Source organism: Anticarsia gemmatalis, chromosome 14 (genome assembly GCF_050436995.1).
Source record: "Anticarsia gemmatalis isolate Benzon Research Colony breed Stoneville strain chromosome 14, ilAntGemm2 primary, whole genome shotgun sequence".
Taxonomy (NCBI): Eukaryota; Metazoa; Arthropoda; class Insecta; order Lepidoptera; family Erebidae; genus Anticarsia; species Anticarsia gemmatalis.
This window is the reverse complement of record NC_134758.1, coordinates 11,184,193-11,197,143: the sequence shown is the minus strand read 5'-3', so window position 1 is coordinate 11,197,143 and position 12,951 is coordinate 11,184,193. Positions and strand designations below refer to the sequence as shown.

At 31.9% G+C, this 12,951-nt stretch overlaps 3 protein-coding genes across 4 annotated transcripts in view; 1 reads left to right on the top strand and 2 right to left on the bottom strand.

Annotated features, from left to right (window-relative positions):
* Window positions 1-2,463, bottom strand: part of LPCAT (lysophosphatidylcholine acyltransferase) — a 50,848-nt gene extending 48,385 nt beyond the window's left edge. For both annotated transcript variants that reach the window (XM_076122435.1, XM_076122436.1), the window contains exon 1: window positions 2,137-2,463. In XM_076122435.1, the coding sequence (XP_075978550.1) occupies window positions 2,137-2,253 (117 nt within the window). In that variant the 5' untranslated portion in view covers window positions 2,254-2,463. The remainder of the gene's footprint in view (window positions 1-2,136) is intronic.
* A 492-nt stretch (window positions 2,464-2,955) lies between these two features.
* LOC142978131 (sperm-associated antigen 7 homolog) lies at window positions 2,956-7,129 on the top strand. The gene is made up of 3 exons (XM_076122437.1): window positions 2,956-3,168; window positions 3,239-3,349; window positions 4,045-7,129. The coding sequence occupies exon 3, from the start codon at window positions 4,378-4,380 to the stop codon at window positions 5,086-5,088; it is 711 nt and encodes a 236-aa protein (XP_075978552.1). The 5' UTR covers window positions 2,956-3,168; window positions 3,239-3,349; window positions 4,045-4,377; the 3' UTR covers window positions 5,089-7,129.
* A 990-nt stretch (window positions 7,130-8,119) lies between these two features.
* The window catches only part of LOC142978527 (sodium-dependent neutral amino acid transporter B(0)AT3), a 43,259-nt gene continuing 38,427 nt past the window's right edge, over window positions 8,120-12,951 (bottom strand). The window contains exon 5 of the mRNA XM_076123006.1: window positions 8,120-12,835. Coding sequence (XP_075979121.1) covers window positions 12,649-12,835 — 187 coding nt within the window. The 3' untranslated portion in view covers window positions 8,120-12,648. The remainder of the gene's footprint in view (window positions 12,836-12,951) is intronic.

The following is a 12,951-nucleotide window of genomic DNA, read 5'->3' as shown; positions in this document are numbered from 1 at the left end:
TAAAACAATATAACGAGATATTTAATCATCAGTATTTTAGTATATTTCTATAATATGTTACGTAGATTTTAAACAAAATTTGTCTGTACACAAGAAACAATTATCATATTTTGTTTAACCTTTACACCTATAAATATGAAATACGTATTTAAAATGCACGTGTTGAATTCGTCGCCTGTAGATACGAATGCCAAATTGTATTTGTTACACGAGCCGATGAATTTGCATCTTTCGCTCAATGCAACAGCGAATTCTATTAGTTATGCTCTTTTTTCAATTTCTGGAACCGACTTTGCCAATCAACAGATTTACTATTGGGGATAAAAAGTTAAGTTATCTTCATTCAATTTGATAAGTCTATTGTATGAACCGTTGACTTTAAAAACAGAGGCCCGCTTAGTCTTAAAAATATTGGAACATCATTTTATATGACTGAACACATTTGCATTAAAACGTGACTTAAAATTACTTCGCAGTCTAACTTGCTCTACCTGTTACGAAAGATAACAAGAAGATAAGTGCATAAGTGTCACTGTTGCGCAACAACAATAATTATATCATCAAAATACTTTCTCCAAACTTTTTTGCTTTAACCACTTAGTTAGTGCACCTTTTTCTAATTAGCCGCTCGTTTGTTTATGGTCGTTACGTAATAGTGATGGGAAACGGAAGAAATTTGTCCCTATACGGCCTGTTGCACGATTTAGTGAGGTTCTGTTTGATGTCTATCGCGTAAAACGGTACCAGAGAGTATCATGTTAACAACTAACTTTCCCTCAGTTGAGAGTAACGGCTTTACGTACAATATAGTCCATGATTATAATCTGTAAACTCATAACTTTGTTGCAACGTTCCAGATGTACAGTCGAGCGACTTATCTGAAGATGGAAATAGTGAAAATTTTGTGTTGAATGTGTATTGACACTTAAGAGCACTTGCACCATTCATAGTGAACATTTTCATTTTTTACAGTTTTTACTTTGTACACCCTCACAGTAACCGAGACCAATGGCTAGAAAGCGCTTTGATAGTTTACATAATATCATGCTTAGTTACTTGAAGACCATTGCAATAAACTTCGATTCGTATAAGATTATCAATTTATCATAATCGCTGAGCAAAACCATAGCATCTCCATACACCGTTATTTTCTTAAGTCTTCTTCTTCTTATCGTATGGTTAGTGGTCAACCTAGTGTCAAAGTTGTTCAAGCCGCCCGAAGGCCTTTGACATGGCTTAACGACTGTTATCGTAGTAGATAACAACCGGGACCGACTTTTAACGTGCCCTCCGAAGCACGGAGACGCCCAGTTCAAATACCACTATGCGGTCACCCATCTATGGAATGACCGCGCCAAGGGTTGCTTAACCCACAGATCGTTTACCGACCGGTGAGCGCAACTGGCTATGGGCGCCTCGATTTTCTTAAGTGTACAGACATCTCGGAGGTTTATAACACGCTTTATTGTGCGTCATTACTATACTCACAAGAATTTGATGTTATATTTTAGAAAGCTGTTAATAGTCTAACGACCTTTCCAAAACATTTATTACGAATCGGTGCGTTTTACTTGTAATTTGTAGAAATGTCGCATTTATCACATTTAAAATGTATTCTAATTAGAATAAGACAATAATAATATTGTTTATGTATTTGGTTGTTTTCCAAAATTGTTGTGATTCGTCATTGATTTTCAAAAATGGATTATAAAAAAACTGAGTAGAGGCCTCGATCTATTTTGTATTCAGTTGAGTGTCAATCAAGGTCTGTAGAGACAAACATTTTCTAGAGTACTTATTTGGCAATCGCATCTAATTTAATTGTTCCATATTCAATGTCAGAATAAATTAAAATAAATTATAATTGTTACTCATGTTATGAAGGATTACTGATTACTGATATGAATATTTCTCGTGTGTCGTACAGTCCGCATTGGGAGAATTCCGGTACATTGTCTTGTTTTTGTTACCATGTATTTTGCAAAATATAAATCATCTGATGCTATTTCATTACATTACAGTACGAGACATGCGCAGAATACTTCTACGACTAGAATCTTTAAACATTTACTACTATAGCAAAATATACTTTCACTTTATTCTGTTATGCAACGCAGTTCTGCTTCTTTTCCGTACCTTTATTTTGTCGTAAGTGTTATCTAGCTCCAATTTGTGGACAAAAGGGTTCAATATTTCGGCGCGCATGTCGTCAGATGAGAAAGCGCCGGTTTCACTATGCAGTTTGCCATTCATTTTCACGACAGCAAAAAAACACTATGTTATTGTTGAAGCTTTAGATTACATCACACAGTTTGCACTCATTTTCGGTAACTTGGCTTATGTGAAAAAAATACAAAACACTTTTTATTTTATTAGATCTCCGACGTGTTTTCATTCAAAAAAACGCGACGTATTTAGACATGCACTTCTCATCGAAACAAAATCAAGACTGGTGTTTTTCGAGGTCACAGAAGAAGACTTGCGATTGGTTGCTCATTTTGACAGGTGCAATCGACCACCCAGCGAATTGTACCGAGTCTCTCCGACTAGTTGCGAAGAATTTTACCCTTGGATTCAATTAGTATATTGAAGAATATTCAATATTTTGCATATTACTAGGATATTTATTCGAATAAAATAATTGATGTATCTTGATAGCGTGATTACCATACTTTAGGAAATTTCCGGTTTTTGAAGTTGACGGTTCGCACTAGTTTCCTTGCGGTGCGTTTACAAGCCTGGTTTCAAAAAATCTTTTTTTTTTAATTTCCGTATATTGCTTAATCATTTTATCGTTTTATCCTATTAGAAAACTAATTCTAAATACAAATAATAATTCATTATATCCGGAAGTACTCACATAATATTTAAAGATGTTTTTGTGTAAAGGCATTTATAAAATTACAAGCAATATCTCGTAGCTTACTGCGTAAATGCACATTGTTGTCAGTTTCTCTTGCCGTTGTAGAAATCTTGTGATTATTTTAGAGATTAACTCAAGTTATGGATTTTCATAAATATAATGGAAGCGAAAATACAGAAGCAAATTATTGATTATTTTTCTTTTTTTGAAGAGTTCGAAACGACGGCAAAAACAACTTTGAGAGATTGCCAAAATTGCGCAGCGACTATAAATAAACTGATAAAGCGTTGTAAGAACATAAAAGAGTGAGTGAAATCGTAGTAATGTTTATTGTTTGTATTTTACGACTTTGTGCAATGAAATTGAATGTCGTAGGGCTGAGGTGACGGGTACGCCGCTGGAGGAATTCGTGGATTTGCAAGTGAAGTTGTGTGCGTCCATACATAACCTAATTTCGGATGCCGTACAAGAGATAAAGTGTAAACAGTAAGTACTTGGAAACCATTATGTGGATTATTTGAGTCATTCAAGTATGTCTGATATGAAATGTCATAGAAATTGCTCAGTATTATGTAATAAGTAGTATAAAGTTATATATAAGCCACAAAAATGTACAGAATGAAATTATCAACACGAATTGTCACATTTCAACATGCTAACATGTTTGTTTTATTAGAGACATTAGCTATAACATGGTTATTGATGCCTAATGTTACTATTTATACTAAATTGTACAAAGAAAGTGAAACTGTTTTGTCATTAATAGCTGTACAAACATTGTCAGCTGTATTTGGCAACTGGTGTTAGGAAGAGCCATTAGTTACATTATAATAATATTACATTGATGTATTTGAACTTCGGAGTTCAAGGCTCATGATATTGTTCATTGTTATTTAAACAAGAACTACCTATATTATGATGTAAATCTGCAATAATTTCATAATAGTAGTTAAAAATATTGTTTTCAAGTTGTTTGGATCTCATAGTCTCTAAAACTGCTGCTTTGGTAAGAGTAGTAACTATGGTAGTAGCTTAGTAACTATGGTGTAAGACTACAATATCATGACAAGTATGTTCAAACAATTTCTCCAATTTCACCACATTTGTAAAAACTTTTTGAAAAGTTAGTAATTTAAGTTGTGTCATGACAAATTAATCACAATACTTATCTATAATTTCAGATCTACACTAGAAGACCTACTAGAGAAGTTGGGCAACAAAAACAAAGCACTCAGAGATAGCTGCCGAGAACTAGACCTCAATGACAAATCACTCCTCGTACAAGGAACACCGTACCAACCTTCTCTTAAACAACTACTAATCTATGCAGACGACACCATAACCTTCGCTTGTCAAGTGTACGCACAAATTGAGTCCGCATTAAACATATTATCTATCAAAAAACTCAACACAGTCTCTCTAAGTGAACATTTCTGGTACCCAATCAACTGGAACAAACGCATCACAGAAATTATAACTTACACTGCCTTCCTGTCAGAAAGCCACATTTAAATATGGATTTTCTAGATTCTATTCTAAATTCTATGCAAAAACCGCCAACGGTCAGTGAGGCTCAGAAAAATGCTATGCGAAAACAAAAAGAGGCTATTGAAAAAAGGCAAAAGGAAGAAAAAAATATGATAAACAGATTCAGAAAACGAGTTGAAGAGAAAATCAATAATTTTGTCAAAGATGGAAGGAAACCTCACATACAGTTTGAACCAATGGAACAAATGTACAGGTCCATTATCAGAGAAATAGCTGAGACAGCTGGTTTGCAAGTATTTTCTTTTGGACAGGAAGGAGTTGACCGTTATGCAGTGATTTATTCTAAAGACAACCCACCATCCGAAGACGAATTATCAGTACGTAGATGTGGGGGTATTTGGGACGAGGACAAAGCAGCTGAAATGGCATTACAACACATAGAGAATAGACGACAGGCTGCCCTAGATTTAGAAGAAGAGAAGAACAGAAAGCGTAAACGAGGGAAAGAAGAATTAAGCGGAACGTTTTATAAACAGAAATATGCGCATCTTATTGGTGAAGAAGCTGCTATAGACGCGGCGCAGAAGACCAACATGAATAAGAACTATGGTGAGGTTCCTAGTGAAAATAAAAAGGATCAAAGGTCTATTGAACAAACTATGGCCGATATTAAAGCAAAGAAAATGAAGAAAGCGGAGACAGAGAAGGTTGATGCAGATAGTAGTAATCAAATTTAGTGTTCACTTTATACGTAGCTAGTTTGTTTTAGTCTGATTTTGAATGCGGTACCTGCCCATTTAGTTTAAAAAGTATCTTTATTTTAATGTGTTAAGGTTTTATTAATAACCAATTGTACTTGATAATTACTATTTAATTTAACTATTGTCCAGTGCAATAAGAGTTCAATTTATCAAATAGTTTTTTCTTTTACTGAATGATGTTCAAGTGTTAAAACTAAGCCTTCAAAGAATTTGTTTTCATGAAGAATAGGAAGGTAACTAATTTTACAATTATTAGCTAAACTAATTATTTTAATTAAGTTAGTTTGAATTGAGTATAAATTAATCTTTTAGTCAATGGCAACACTGCCTTAAAATTTAAATCTTGGACTTTATAGGGTACCTAGTTAGTTGTTGGCAATACTCAATAATCTTAAAAAAAAGTGATCATGTCTATGAAACACTTGGAATTAAATTATGAAAATCTATATCTTCCAGCACATAATCTTAGGGATAAATCATGAAAAATATTATGATAAAATTAAAAAATACTTATGAATGTAGATTAATATTTTAATTACTTCTTGTCGCGTCTCTTCCTAAAATATTTGAAGATGAAATTATTGGATGAAATCGTAATAGAAGTTCCTTGTTGGAGTAACCTTTTCTCCGTTAGCATTTGATAAACGCGTATAATGCCGTCTTCATTTCTTTGGCTGAATAGTAACACGTAATGGACACGAAATGTACCGTCGCAAATATGAAAAATTGCAGTCAAAGGGTTATAATCATTTTAATATAACCACATACAAAACCCAAGTGTATTACTAACATTTATAATATTATTTATCTATCACTTATCTGTACTACAATTGAATTAATTTCAAAACGTAAAAAAAAACTCGCGCCATTGTTACTGTTTGAGTGACAGATAAAAAGGCGCGAATATTTTTTTTACTGACAGCTAATTAATAAGATCCATTTATTATTAATTTCATTTACTTGGCTGATAGCCAAATACCTTTGATAGCTGAAAACTACATTTCTAGCAATATAAATACCGAACCGCAAAAAATTCGTGATATTTCAATAATGGCTGTTGGTTCAAATAGTGATGGCCTCTATAGATTGTACTAATTCTTCCTATCTAACTTATGTAACAATAATAGATATACTTCCCGCTTAGAATTTGCATATATTAAAAGGGTATCTTACTTATTGAATAGAATTCGAGTGTTAAAAGACCACCGATTTGTTTGTGTTTTATGTCTTTACTTTCGCATTGCATGTTTATAAAAGAAAGGAATACGTAGTGTATTATGATTTACTCGAGATGAATCCTTGACAACTAGACGATGCTTGTGACCCAAGTGTTGGTAGCAACGTGCAGACATCGCTACCACTGCGTCCAGGGGTCATGTGGGAATACAACACAACTTACTGCCGTCTCGGTCGAATTATGTTCGAGCGATTGTCAAATCGTATTATTAATTTACAAACTAGCGCATAATTGAACGCTGAATTAATGTAAAACTAATTGAAACACTTTAAATCATCATTTAAACATCTAGCGCATGTTTAAATGGTGATTTAAAGGGTTTGTCGGTTTCCACCATCAGTGAAACGGACCTATTAATGACTTCGTTAAACTCGCAAGCGCATACGGCATACTTGTATTGCCACCAAAAAAGAATTCGCTACTATGCTTCGGAATTCCTGCTATACTTTGGAAGTCATGAATGCGTCCATTTCGCTCACGGAGAAAACAGGGCTAAATATTTGAGTATTTACCTGATAATGTTCAAAACACATACCCAATAGCGATACTTAACGGTGGTCTTTTAACACTCGAAAGTAAATCTAGAGTGAACTAATCCCACTATATACCTCATATATTAACGTACGTTATTAGTATCCAAATTAAAATACGAGAAGTAATATTTTTGTACCCACAGATTGTAATAAGACTGGTTTGAGTTTGTTCTGATAGCAATAATTTAGTTTAACATTAGGTTAATGTAATGTATCTTAAAAGTTTCAATAAAAATGTTTAAATGCTTATCGGTGTTTTTCTTGAACTATATTTTTAAATGTTCTATGGTGCTTTCTGCTGCTTTTGTTGTTGTTCCCATCCCATTACCCATTTGAACGACCTTATTGCCAAATTATTACTATTACATAACTTATTGTACATAAGTAAACTCTGAACTTTAGTCCAACAACTTAGTAAAGAGAAAGAGCCTTATGTGCAAGGTTCGCGCAGAGATATACAAATTTCATAATTTAGACCATCATAACCGGCAAACTTATGAAACTGACAGTGACCTGTTCCTGAAACACGCAGAATTATTTATTAAGACCTAGATAAATCATGATTGCCAAGACTCTACTAAGTTGTCGGACTATATTGTCTCTGACTAAGCAAAAGTCCTTGTACAACTCGAAAATCGAATGTGAAACTTCGTGCTCAGCATTTTGCCGGATCACAATACTAGAATATTTAATAACTAGCTGACCCGTGCGGCTCCGCTCGCGTGAATGATTTTTTTATAATAATACAAAGCTTAATTATTCCTTAACAACAAAATATGATTTTTTTCACGAAAAATATTCTCAAAATTATTTATATCTCATATAACTCGCGCTAAAGCATATCCGCCATTAAAACTGTTGCCATGACAACGGAATTTTGTTAATTCAATGTCATTATAATATTGATTATTCGCGACTTCGGTGGCGAAACCTGAATTTTTCCGGGAAATGCGTCATTTTCCCGGGGTAAAAAGTAGCCTATGTCCTTTCTCGGGTATCAAACTATCTCCATACCAAATTTCATGCAAATTGGTTCAGTAGTTTAGGCGTGATTGAGTAGCAGACTGACAGACAGACAGACAGAGTTACTTTCGCATTTATAATATTAGTATGGATTATTATTTTATGAGATAAGTATCAACTCATGCAAGTTCAACAGTTACTATTTTCTAGCAGAAATATGAAATGTCCATGCGTTCATAATACTCTAGGTTAAAAATAAAACAAGATATATTTTTCAGAACGTTTATTTACCATCAACACGTTATTAGGCATATGTACTTACACAGAAACAACAATATTATCAATATGAATTTATACTCGTACGCAACACTAGCGCTAACCAACCTATTTGATATGCTAACACGCTCGCCGACAATCACAAACTTACTTCTTTTACAAATAAATAAACATCTTTATAATGTAAATAATAAACACTTTAAAATATGCAAATATATAAATATAATTATATTATTGTCTGGAAATAAAATAATGACATTAACACATTTAGACCAATTAAATTAAATAATATCTGACATAGTCTGAGGTCAGACTAATCCAGTTAATGGATTTGGAACTATGGGAGTATTTCCGGAATATCATACAACATAAAATAGGATTTTCTTAGAGAACATCGTACTTTCTTAAGTTCAACAATAGTAAAACAGTAGGGACTTTTTATAAAAATATTTGAACATTATAAACATAATAAGGTGAAACTGAACGATGCGCGATGGATGGCCATGTATGTATAATTTTATCAAGATTATATTATCATTAGATAATTTAGAATTTTTGCTTAACCATATTATTTTAACTGCATCAGCTTTCAAGTTACAACAAAAAATTACTAAATACCATCGTAACAATTTTACGAATTAGGTATGCACTATTGCTTCTGAACTAAATTGCGATTTCCACATCTCGATACAACATTATATAAAACTGACAAGCTAAACATCTACAAGGAAAAAGGTTTTATTATTTAAGATATTCATAAGATATACATTGTTCAGATATTAATTATTTACTCTGAAAAAAAACTAAGTAGTAAATATTTAAAAGGCCGTTTCCCAAAAAAAGGCCAAAATAATTATGTAGTCATGAAATACTTTTAATGAATGAATATGAGAAAGATATTTTGAAAACTGTGTGCTCTATCAATGTCCAAACAGTTGTATATTGGGAACGACCAGAGTAAAAACTGAAAGACTAAGTACCTATTGCTTAAAATAAGATACCTATGTCCTATAGGTACAATACATAATTTAGCCTTTCTAGCTTCGTTGTGCGTCTCAAGAGAAGTGCACTCGTTAGTTATTTACGGCTCGGCAAATTAATTTCATTACCATACAGAGTAGGTAATCAATCAACAATAATTTATCTACATTTTCACTTCACTTGAAATAAAAGCTCAAAATTGATCGAAATACTGTTATGAAATATTTTTACCAAAATTTTGATGCAAAATAAGTCTATTTAATTTTTTATTTTTTGATAGTAAAGCCCATAAACAAAATTACATTAATCGCATTCAAACAAACCTATGTTCTTTTATTTATAGACACAGTATAGTAATTAATTGACTTAATTCAAATAGCTGTTCTAATCTTTAATACAAACAACACACAACTAAAAGTTACAATTTTTTCTTTGAGACCTTTACAAACTAACAGGCTTTTAGGGTAAAATCATTTTAAAAGGCAGAACGCCCAAGGAATTTGTTTATTAATATAAAGGTATATTTCCCGCTTGCGCATTACATTTTCGATTTGGTTTAAACCCATGACCGTTTGTTCCATTGCTGGGCATTTTCTCAACAAATGGTCTCGAACGAGAGAGGGGTTAGGCCTAGATACCACCACGCTGGTCAAGTGCGGGTTTGGGATTCATAATGGAAATATTTTTATATGCTTTACATAAATTAAATATAAAGTCTTGTATAGTCTGTAAAGGCCTTCATTTTCGTATTTTATTACCAAGGATTATACTTAAACAAATACAGATAGCTATAAATAGGTAACTATTCTTATATTTATTTGTTTATACGGTATATAACAACATCAATTGGCGTTATTTTTGTGCAAAGTGTTCAAGAAAATCCTAACTTTATTAGTTTAATTATTATTTAGTTATTTATTTACAAATACGACTAGTGAATGTTCATCTACACTTATTAGATACATTTATCAAACGAAAGTTATTGGAAGATGAAAAGTCAATAATTATTAGGTAATAACTTAGAATAAAGAGGTAGAACACATAGGTAGGTATAGTTAAAGATTTCTAAAACATAAGTAATATTCTGTAACCTCAGATTTTATATTTTTATCTTATATGTAGTTTAATGTTAAAAAGACTACGTCCCTCAATCTTTCGTATTTATTCGCTATCATCTCGTGCATTTGTTTCAGCGAATTTCACGTAGAGACTAAAATGCTCTATGCAGGTAGACCCTATTTGGAACTCATTTTAAAATGTCGAACTTTTTCTAACAAAGGTCTTTGTGCGACTTGACAAAGAGTCGAACACAAAATCACATACACAGAAATCAGTTCGGCATTAATGTTAAGATGAACCCGATAGCCAAAACAAGTGAGTCAAGTCAGTTCCGTAATTTTCCGAACTGAATTCAATATGTGTGTAGCAAGCTTTACTTAAATTACCAATTTCAACTTCCATTCATTATTTCCATAAACAATATTTATGAAGACAAATAAATCTCCAAAATCTTTTGCGAGACTTCTTAACATACAATTTATTTTTACTCTGCGATGCGTAAATCCGCGTTACAATAAATGCACCCTATTCCTACATATTCAGTGCCTATTAACAAGTACATTTTGAAGTAAGCTAAATTATAATTTATAGACAGAGCCTCTAAAATATAAAGTAACAATATTATTAACAAACAACGTTGAATATCACATCGAATCTTAAGAGTTATTGTCGTAAATAGTTATTGAAATGTTTGCAGCCATTTGTGCAGGAAATACCATTGTTATCTTCTTTTTTTTCGAAAAGAGGACAAGAAATTAGTTTTATTTTTTTATATTTTTCATGCTCAGGCCTCAGATTAACTCAATTATTCATTAGTATGGTCTGACATTCTGTTCAAATGCAACATCTATTTTCAAAATAATATACGGTGATATTTATTTATGATTTGAATAATAATTATATTATTCAAATCATAAATAAATATCACCGTATATTATTTTAAATATGTCCAGATCTTATTATTTTTATGGTTCATACGCTACTTGTTCATTCGTTTTTACAAATGACTGCAACATTTTTCTTTATTCTTTTTATTGTCGTAATCTATCTGCTGGCATGCACAATTCTGCACAGTAGTTACATTTTATAAATATCCATTTAAGTATTTTAAAACACTAATAACAATAATAAGATTCAAGGTTTTTTTTAAGATTTAAGTATATAGACAGGTACTTTTAATGTACAAGCGGCTAAATAATTTTGTATAATTTATTGTCTTGGATACTAAACCGGCATCTAATTCAATAGGTTTATAAATAGATACATTTAATATATTTAATTTAAAAATATTTCCAAGCACAGCTTTACAAAAATAATAATTAAATCATCAAGATTTCCGAACGTTTTAAGTTATTGTCTTATTTTTTTATAATAAATAATATAAAAATACAGTCTTTCACATAAAATTCAATTAAATATAGCAATAGCAATATAATTTTAACAAAATTTACGAAGATTTATTGTCGATTATTATTATGTTATTTATTGTATTTCATTATTGTCGATTACTAGTTATAATATTTTAATATGCGATTAAAATTCGTAAAAGATTTAGAATGTTAAGGCTTCCACAATAACCGCAACGATATTTTTTATTTTTCTCTTTTATTCCCATTTTAGTATCTTGACACTTTCGTTCAAAAATATTTTTGACGGTAACCAAAACATTTATACTGATTAGGCTCTTTATTGGATGAATAATATAATATGTTTAATGATTTATTCTTTTACGTCTTGTTACTTAGATTTTTGCCTTTTTTAAAATAAAACTAACGTCTTGAATAATAATCGCATATTACGCAGCCACCATATATTTGGCTGTCAAAACTTTTAAATCATTACATTTAGATTACATCACTATACTAATATAAATAAATAATATACAAAATTCAACAGTAGATTCTTATAAACGGCAGGATATGTCCACTAGATATAGTAAGAACTACACAAAACTTTTAGATATGCCTCCAATCATATAAACATATGTTTTTCGGATATGTTTAAATTTAACGCCATTTTTTCGTCTAAAAACTTTGGGGCGTAGGAAACTTTTAAAGAAAATATTCTACAAAAGTTAAAGTTTGATTTCTAAACGATATATTTTTGACAAATATTATGACACTTGCGTTTTATAACGAGAGTTTCTGTTACCAAGGCAACCTTTACAAATACCGATCGTTATCGCTTCTTTTGTTTGTTTCGTGGTACAGTGATTAATTATAGTCATATTACAGTCAACATTAAACAAATGTTCGATGACTCTCTTTTTTTCAACCAACTTTATTGTCACTATTGTACCACAAATAACTTTATGGCGTTACATAAATCAAGTTTCCTTTCAACAATCAAGCATTTAAAAGTTACAGTTTTCTATAATTATTGTCTCCAATCATCAATAAAATATTGTCTTATTAACTTCTTTTTAGAGCATACTATACTACATGTTGACCAACTTTGTCCAAAAATAGCGTACCGTTTTTTCCCTGGTTACTCTTCATCATCAGTGTCGCAGCATCCTGGCCAGCAACAGCCCTCAGAGCCGTCAGGTCTGGTGCAGAATAGCAGTGTCTCTGTAGTCGAGACGGGTCTGGGTTCAATGCCGTGGAAGTCTCTTAGCTCCTCGGCCGGGAACCACGCGCGTTCTTCGTCGTCTATTATTGGGATGCCGAAGTATCTGGAAGTAGATGTAGTCTTTGTAATTATGGAGAAGTTTGGAAATGTTTTGAAAATAGTAGGTTTAGTTCTTAGATAGTAATGATTAACCTTTTCGATAGCTAATGTTTTTAGTTC

Bases quoted from the DNA above. Each gene is read 5' to 3' on its own strand.
- LOC142978131 (XM_076122437.1), top strand. From the start codon at position 4,378: ATGGATTTTCTAGATTCTATTCTAAATTCTATGCAAAAACCGCCAACG.